Below are 9560 nucleotides of genomic sequence, written 5' to 3' on the forward strand. Positions count from 1 at the left end.
GAAAAATGGTAAGGAAGTAATAGTAATTTTAACTAAAGAGAAAAAGAAAGTAAGCATAAAGATATGGTCCTAACCCCAAAAAAAAATGGGTAAAGCATTTAAGATATCCCAAAAATATAATAGTAAAGTGTCATAAGACAGAAAAAACTTGGCATAACGAAAACATTCTTGCAAAATCTAATATTGTTGGCAATACAACTTAATTAACAACGCCACAAGGGTGCCACACTGCCACTTATAATATGGTATCAAATCTCGTCTATATCACTACATCGGTTCATTCTAAGCACCCAAAATAAAAATTAAATAATATTTAATTTAATAGGCTGCAAAAAGAAAAAAAAAATACATATAATTTTTCGCCTCAAGTTGTAAATTGTAAGTGTAAAAGTCTCTTTGGAGTTGCAAAATCTATTAAAAATACAGAACCCACATATGCAGCTAAGACTAAGAGCCATGAATTAAGAGCATGCTCCACTATACAGCCTCATTTTTAACACAGGTAACCACAAATTACTAGTGATAAAAAAAAAAAGTACACAATTTAAAGGGGGAAGAAAGATCAATTAGAACAAAAATTATCCTCGACCCCAGGGAATGCACAACTAAAGCTTCAGTGCTTCTCTCAACCCAATGTTGAAATTGCTCTCTTGATCCTTTTTACCTGGAGCTGGTCTCGGATTTCCACTTTGCATCATTGCGACGAACTCATTGTAGTCAATACGCCCATCCTACAGTTGAATGGTTACAACATATCCCATTAGACACTGATTACAGTTCAGCTCAAAATGGTAGTATCAAATGGCATATAATCCTAAGACATCATACATTGAGATTGCAAAAGAACATGTTACTTACATTATCTTGATCAGCGTCTCTAATCATTTCCTCCAACCGTGCATCTTGCATTCCGAACTCTTCGCAGGCTTGCTGCAGCTCATCTGCAGTAATATAACCACTTCCGTCCTTGTCAAAGTAATTAAATGCCGCAAATAAATTATCATGTTTGTCAATTTTGTTCAGATGTAATGTTGCAGCGATGAACTCTCCATAATCAATTGTTCCACTGTTATCAACATCAGCCTGTGACATGAGATTGTAGAAAACATTAGAAACAACATTGAAAGAGACAAGTCATCCACCAATTGAAACGTAGTTCTATAGAATTCAAACCCTAAAATATTAAAAAAATTACTAATTTTAGTTTATATTATCCTACGCGATCTGTCAGACTTACCCTACTTATCTGCATCATCAGCTAGCCAACCCATATATACAGTAAAAAAATGTGTATATATTCAATAGTTCCATATAGTAGAGTCAGAAAATTCATTGAAATGTCACTTGACAAAGTATAAATAAATGGTGGATTGCCGGAGCATGTTTTTTATCTGACTAGCCTTGAGTGCAGCCAACTCTCCCATAACTGTCATGTCCGCGGCAAAGATGCATAGTGCACCTAGGAAAATGTCCTTTACCTCAAAATAAAAACGGACACATAGACCTTAGGAATTTCCAACTTGCACATGCTATAGTGATTTGAAATGCCTACACCTATGAGGTTACATCACACAAATATGTGTTAAGCACACACATAGAAAGTTAGGCTCTTCCAGAAGCAATACACTCAGTACTCACAACAGGAACACAGTAAACGGATAGGGTATTCAAGGAGAAGGGGGAAGGAAGAAGGGAGAAGGGAGAAGGGCAAAACAGAGTTCTGATGTTTCGTTGGGGAAGGGCAGAGCGAAATATCAGGATTCATTTTCCTTCCCTCTTCAATGAAATAAATTCATTCCAAGTTGGAATTATCTGAAAGAAAAATCCTATCTTCCCTCTCCTCCCCTCTTCTTTACCCTCTTCTTTCATCCCTTCCCCCTCCTTCCATATCCAAACACACTACACGTATCTGAAAATTCACTCTTCCTAGTTTTAGCAAAAGTAACTGAACTTCTTTAGTTTAGATGACAATCATATGCATAAAAACACCATAACAAGATGTAACAGTGCTTTTATTGTAGTTTACAAGCAGGCAGAAAAAGGATATTCCTCCATTGCAACAGGTTCTTTAATATGGCAATTCTACAAAACACTGTTTGTGGTTAACCAGGAGCAGCAGCAACGCTCCTAACTCCTAGTACGCTGGCAAAGACTGCTCCTCAAGTAGATGCAGCCACAGCATGGTAGCATATAAAGGATATACTTCTATGACGATAGCCAGGTCTAACTGTTTCACCAAATGTTTCTCCTAGAACAAATGAAAGGTACCACCGTCCCATCATCCTTCATTAAGCTAAGACACAGGTTTTCATATATATCAAATTGATACTTACTGCTTGCATAAGATCATATATTTCAGACTCCTTGAGGTTTGCACCAGCCTTCTCAAGTCCAACCTTGAGTTCCTCGTAAGTGATTTGGCCACTATTGTCCGTGTCTATCATTTTGAACATCTCTTTGAGGCCTGCAATTTCTTCTTCAGACAGGCAATCTGCAATCACCTGCAAATATACAAATAATCATTTATGACTCGCTTTTTACATTTCAAACAAAAATCAGGTGTGCTGTTTACTCAGGATGACAAAAACATCATATTACTTCTAACATAAATTGTAGCTGCTGCATAACATTCATCTTGGTAAAGAATTTGTTTTACCATGTTTAAAACTTACTCTAAGAGCCATTTTCTTGAGTTTATTCATGGCCCTGAACTGCTTCAGACGACTCAAAACAGCAGAATCGAGAGGTTTGTCAGGGGCTACACCATCAACCTGCACCCAAGGATGGCCTGCAAGGAATTTGAGTCAAGCATAAGCAAGAAATTTTATTTTACAAGTATTCGACATCTAAAGGAATTTGAACTTGATGGACACAAGAAGAAATGAGGGATCATTTTGTTTGCTTTTGACATGAGCTACAGGTTGAGAACAAAACTCATGGATGTAGCGAGGATGGTACCTAGAACCCCATTTCTGGGAATAAAAAAGTGTGATCAAGAATTCAAAGTATTTATTTAAACAAAATTTAGACAGGGGTAGGGGTGCCAAATATCGGTGTGCATCTGCACATCAAGCATATCAAAGCTGGATAATTTGAAAATAAAAGGACTCTATCCTAAAGTGGTCTAAGTGCAAAGGGAAACGGCATTTATAAAGTACTACTTCCTCCTTTCTTTTTTTCACTTGCAATGTTTCCTGTTTTAGGAAGTTGCATATTGCTTGCAACATTGACATTTTTGGCAATATATTCTCTCTTTCTCTCTCGTAACACGTGGGGGTTCTTGTTTATCTCTCCTCTCCTAAATTCTTGTGCCATACTTCAATGCTGCAAGTAAAAAGACAGATGAACTACATCCTAAAATTAGACAAGTCTACCCCGCCACCTCATGACTCATATGGTCTAAGGTTCACATCTCTTGATGACTTATTTGACGAAAAACACCTTTATCCTATAACTGCAATTTTATAGTTTGTATAATTTGCATGTCCAATTGCAGCAAGAAAGTGACTAAATAAAAATGAACCTAAACTCTAGAAACAAGGAACCTAAGGTGTTTGGAAAACAATGAACTCGTAGTTCAAAATTAAAGGAACTTGAAGCCTACAAACAATTAACCTGCAACTCAAAATTTATAGATCTATCTTTCCTTACTTCCTGACATTATGACATATCCAATGAAGCATGCGGGCGTGCATGCACGCGCACACACACACACATGCAAGCAAGCGTACACGAGCGCGCCCACACATGCACACCCACAACCCCCCCCCCACTATCCCCCCGCGCGCGCGCGCACGCACACAATGCACATTTTATGGTAAAATGTCCAAGACAATGTCTTTCTTCGTACTTCGTCTTGAATGTGTAGCTGTGTATCAAATTGATCTCTGACACAAATCCATACCCAGATCTATATTGTGTCATTTGATGTTGACACAGATGCTAAGTGCAGTTGACATAGGCTAGGAGTTAAGCAATCGAAGATTAGCTGCTTAGGTAGTACATGACAAAGATTATTCATGCCTCTCTAGCACCATTGCTAAGCATTAGGACATGCAGCCTCCGGTATCTATTGGAAACATATAGTTTATAAGAACATATAAATAGACAGAAGTGGACCAACTTGTGGTTTCATGATCCTAGGTTTGAGAAGGAAAAAAAGGAATTTCTCAAAATAAAACCCATTTGTTCCTGATTCAAACTCCTCCAAACAGTAAAACATAGAAGGAAGCATTTGGAACAACTCACATAGAACTTCATGTGCACTCAATCGTTTTTTAGGATCACGAACGAGCATTCCCCTCACCAGATCTTTTGCCTCTTCTGAGATACTGGGCCAAGGATCTGAGGAGAAGTCAAGATCTCCATGCAGGACTTGTTCAAATATCCCTTGCTCAGATTCTGCACATTTAGTTTCCAAGATGTTAATAAATTATTTGGATCAGATTTATTGTACTCAAAATAGCTTCATGTCCACCATATGCCAGATAAGACTAGAATTCTGACCTCCCCAGAATGGAGGTACTCCACTAAGTAAGATGTAAATTATGACTCCGGCACTCCAGACATCTGCCTCTGGACCATAACGTTTCCGCAAAACTTCAGGTGCAACATAGTAAGGGCTCCCAACCACATCAGTGAACTTCTCACCTGGACGATATTCACAAACATCTTTGAGAATGAGATTTTAAGAGCTGAGATACAACAAGTCAACAAGCAAATGACCTGTAAGAACAATCTAAAGGATATTTTGAGAGGCACACAGACTTGACCAAAGTCTTCAGAAAACAGATAGAAGATTAATGCTTCCCAACATCTTAGCCATGAAAAACAAAACTTTATCAAACACAAGAGAGTAAGAGACCTCAAAAACTCTGTCCTAGCATTTTCATGCATTAGATAGATGCTGAGCCAATTGAACACTATAGATGGTTAAATATCAATCATTGAGTTTCAAGACACAACTAAGAGCCAACCATTTGAAGAAAACGGCTACAGCTTACAACAAAAGTTAAGGCCCGTGGAAGGTAATTGACTGACACATGAAGCCATAGGCATATATTGGAAACAGCTTATTGGTACAATAACCTGGTGCAAGAGATCCATTGTTCAATGGATATGGGACAATACTATGCAAAAAATTAGAGAAGGTAACTAAGTTATCAGTAAACTCTTCTTTTCCCAAAATGGCAATGCAATACTGTACAAAAAATAGAGAAGCTAACAAGTCATTAATAATAATACAGCACTAATCTATGCAGAACTTGAAAAGTCAAACTTCTTTCGATGTCCCTTAAGCTTTCTTGAAAAACCAATGCACATAAAGCAATGCAGCACTACATCAAGCATGGAGTACATTTTTTAAGATAACCACTTAAATGATTTCATCGCAACACACTACTTTAATATCCAAAGTTTCCTTTATAAATTTGTTGCCAACCATAAATAAGCAAGAATGTGAAAAGTTTATACATAGTGAATGCAAGGTAACACATATGGGAGCCAATGGAATGTATATATATACCTGGCTTAAAAAATATTGAAAGTCCAAAATCAATAGTTTTGAGGGGTGAATCCTCCTCCTGACTCACAAAGAGAAAATTTTCTGGTTTGAGATCACGATGCATTACTCCTAAAGAGTGGCAAGTTTCCACAACACCAACAATAGTCCGTGCAAGATCAGCTGCCTGTCGTTCTGTATAATGTCCACGCTGAATGATCCTATCGAAAAGTTCACCCCCTTTGCAGAGTTCCATCACAAGATGAACTGCCACTGCATCCTCAAAAGCTCCTTTGATAGCAATAACATGAGGATGCCCTGCAAGATGGTGCATTATCTGAATTTCCCTCCTTACATCCTCCACATCCTCATCAGTCAGCAGCTTCCGCTTTGCTATTGATTTACAGGCATACTCCTTCCCAGTAGCCTTCTCTATACACATAAATGTTGTCCCAAACTGCCCTTGTCCTAATTTTTTACCCAAACTGTAGAACTCCTTAATATTTCCTGTCTTTTTTAGCAAAACAGACTCCACTCGGAGCCCTGCACTCGGTACTCTTTTGAACTGAATGGGCTTTTTTGGTTTTGCTTGTTCCACTGGTTCAGCTTCTGCTTTCGGAATTACCACTGGTTCAACTACTGGTTTCGACACTGGTGTTTGCTCAGTTTCGGGTTTTGGCATAGTGATTTGTTTAGGAGGTTCACTTTGGGTGGGCAAAGTCCCTTCCCCTTCTTTAGGGGCAGGAGATGGGGAAGAAGGTGAATGATGACTATCTCCATTGGAAACAGAAGCTGTATCATCCGGTGATCGACTTCGCCATACTACAGCTGAAACTGTTTGCAGGAAGCCATCCCTTGAAATACTCGGTCCAACACAAGTATTTCCCATCTAAATCCCTCAAATCAACTTCTTCTTATTACACCCTCTATCTTTAACATCAAGATCCAATGCTACCAGACGTCTAATTGCATAAATTAAGATCTAAGATCAAGATCAGAAACTTAAACAAAGTCAAACCCTTCAAATCCAACTCAAACTTGAACAACAAACTGATTTAACTTGATTGATTTAAAATCAACAGATTCCACAACTAATATCAATTTAATATGAATTAGAGAAGCTTCAATCTGCTTAAGTACAACAATGGCTCACATTCCATATGAACTTGAGCACAAAACTTATAAAGATCAAAACTCTAAGCCAAAAAAAAACCCACAAATCTTCAAGCAATCCAAGTTTATTGCAAAATATTGGAACTAAAACAATAAGGATAGCACTCAGTAAAAAAAAAGAAAGCTAAATCCTTGAAAGTTGAAACTCCTCAACTAAACATAAAAACCCAGAAAATGAGGACAATGTCATAGCAAAGACAAGATCAAGTAAAAAGAGCAAGTGGGTTTACCAAACAAAGCTCTAGAAAACTAACCCTTCAACCAAGAATTAGCAGGGGAGAAGAAGATATCAAAAGTAGAAAAACAAACTGAGTAAGAAATTAATGCAGTCAAACAAACAGGTAGAATGGACCAACTAGTTGTGGGAGTATTAATTAAAATTGCAGTAGATTATGTACTGCTGTTACTATTAATTATATCAGAGGAGTAAGAGGGTATGTCGATCAAAAAAATGGGTAAAAGAAAAAACAGGGGAAGAACAACAACATTGCAAACTGCAAATGTTGGGGAGAAAGAGTTTTGAGTTGTGGTTGACAAGGTTTACCAGGTCAAGAAAGTCGTGCTTTATATGGCGAGATTTTTGGGAGGGATTACGGATTTGTCTAGTGTGGGGTAGGGGTTTGAGGCTTTTGTCCTTTCAAATCTTGTTTTTGGTGTTTACCCAAACGCGTCTCCACCGGCGGTTCACATTTCGGGCATGTTCACCAAGTTGTACCTTGTAGATGTGAGAGACTGAGTAATTGTTATATGTGCTCGTAGGGTTTTTTTTTTTGGATTTTTTAAATAGAATAATATAAATTTTTATCCGTTTTCTTGCAAAAATACAAATTTTTGATTATTTTCAAATAATACAATTTTTGATTACTTTCAAATAATACAAACTTTTGCCTAAAATTTCTCCAATAAGGCAATACCGGTTGGTAACTTGTTATAAGAAGTAAACAAGCTGACGTGGCACTCTCTAGAACACGTGTCGCTTTTTCATTGATTGATTTTTTTTAATTTTTATTTAAAATTTGAAAAAAAAATAAAAATTTAAACCTCCTTGTGCAAAGGGGTACCACAATTTTCAAGCGCGGAAGCATCGAGAAAGTATTGGCGCATACCCGGTATGGGCCAACAATGTCCATACCGGGGTATGTTAGTAATTTTGCCAGAAAAAGACAAAAAAAATTGACTTAATGGCAATTTAGACAACTCTGATCATGTAGGAGAGAAATCCGATCAACTATTATATGAATCAGATCAACTACAATGTGAATCAGATCAACTACAATGTGAATCAGATTATCAATGTATGTAAGTAAAAACCCAAAAAAAATATATAAAAAAATTAATAAAAAAAACAAAAAAAGGAAAAGTTGTATTTATTTACAACTTTGCCCCGATATTTACAAATATCGGGTATGCGCTTATCAGCGCTCCAGAAGCATCACTGCTCCTTCCTACACTATCAGACATATTCATTCTCTCTCCTAATCCTAATTTACCAGCAACATCAACACAACCTCCATTTTTCCCTCTCTAAAAGGCTTACTCACTTTCTCTCACTATATTTCACTCTACCACTTAACTTCAATTCAAGTTCAAATCTTAACTAAAAGCCACCAAAATCCACATGAAAAGGAGAAATTCCGATGATCCGGTACACCAAATACGACGAAAACAATCGGAAAACTAAATGCCGGTAAAAAAAAATTCAATTTTTCCGATCAAAAGTCGTCGACAATCAAAGTTTGCAGTGACAATGTGGCGAAAATAAGAAAATGTGGTGAAGTTTACAGTAATAGTGTGGCAAAGTTAACACCAAATACGGATGAATTTCTGATCGAATTGAATTATAATTGATGAGTGTGGTATGTTGAATTTGGGGAGTGGAAGGTGATGAGAGAGAGAGAGAGTGTGAAATTGGGGTTCAATTTGAGGAGAGAGAAGGGCGTCTAGTGTTTCAGGGGTGGTTTCAGGGTTGTGGAATCAGGGGTGGTTTCAGGTGGTTACGGAGTGATTATGAGTGGTGTTTCAGGGGCGGTTTCAGGGCTAGTGGGATCAGGGGTGGTTCAGTGGTGGTTTCGGGTGAATCAGGGGTGGTTTTAGGGCTGGTGGGATCAGGGGTGGTTTAGGTGGCTTCGGGGTTACGATAGTGTTTCAGGGGGGGAATTATGGTGGTCGTGGGGTGGGGTGGTTTCATGGTGGCAGGGGTTGGTGGTTAAGGGTGGTTCAGCTGGTTAGGGGAGGAGGAGGGGGAGGAGTGAGAAAAGATTTGACCTGTTTTACAGGTTAAAGGTCACATTGATCTACTAGAGGAATTTTGGGCAAAAGTTTGTATTATTTAAAAATAATCAAAAGTTTGTATTATTGCGAGAAAACGGACAAAAGTTTGTATTATTCTAGTTAAAAAAATCCTTTTTTTTCGTTAAAAGGCGTTCATCAAGCATTGGGTTTTAAAAATTTTAATACAATAAATAGGGGGTAGCATAGTTCCCTAACAACATTCGGGATCACATTCATTTTCCCCGCATCTTTTACAAGCATATCTGTGATCTTGTTGTCCTCACACTCGAAAACACAAACTTCGCTTTCAAGAACACAGCTTTGAAATTTTCTTGAACTATTTGTCAAAGCTATTAGTGGTTAGTATACACCTATTAACGATTAGCTGTCAAAGTAGCGATTAGAAAAAATTAATGTTCGATAAAAGAACTTGTCAAATAAAGTAGTTATTTACAAATAACAAGTCAAAAGCTTGTGACAAACAAACTATTTGTCACTCGATTTTGGTTGCATCCTTTTCACGTAGATAAACCAAATTTAACATCTTAAATTTGAATAGATTCGACATTTCTATTTTAATTCTATACTTCATCCATTCCTTTTTAAATGTTTGAGA

The 9560-nt window shown here is 37.4% G+C and overlaps 1 protein-coding gene across 1 annotated transcript; it reads right to left on the reverse strand.

Annotated features, from left to right (window-relative positions):
* Nucleotides 1-296: 296 nt before the first annotated feature.
* LOC104907192 (calcium-dependent protein kinase 1) lies at nt 297-7361 on the reverse strand. Its single transcript, XM_010696085.4, has 7 exons — nt 5525-7361; nt 4507-4650; nt 4249-4401; nt 2673-2788; nt 2334-2501; nt 859-1083; nt 297-731 (listed from the first exon to the last, which is right to left on the reverse strand). The coding sequence occupies exons 1-7, from the start codon at nt 6387-6389 to the stop codon at nt 606-608; spliced, it is 1797 nt and encodes a 598-aa protein (XP_010694387.1). The 5' UTR covers nt 6390-7361; the 3' UTR covers nt 297-605.
* Between the last annotated feature and the right edge of the window lie 2199 nt (nt 7362-9560).

The sequence above is a fragment of the Beta vulgaris genome, chromosome 4 (assembly GCF_026745355.1).
Source record: "Beta vulgaris subsp. vulgaris cultivar EL10 chromosome 4, EL10.2, whole genome shotgun sequence".
Classification (NCBI taxonomy): Eukaryota; Viridiplantae; Streptophyta; class Magnoliopsida; order Caryophyllales; family Amaranthaceae; genus Beta; species Beta vulgaris.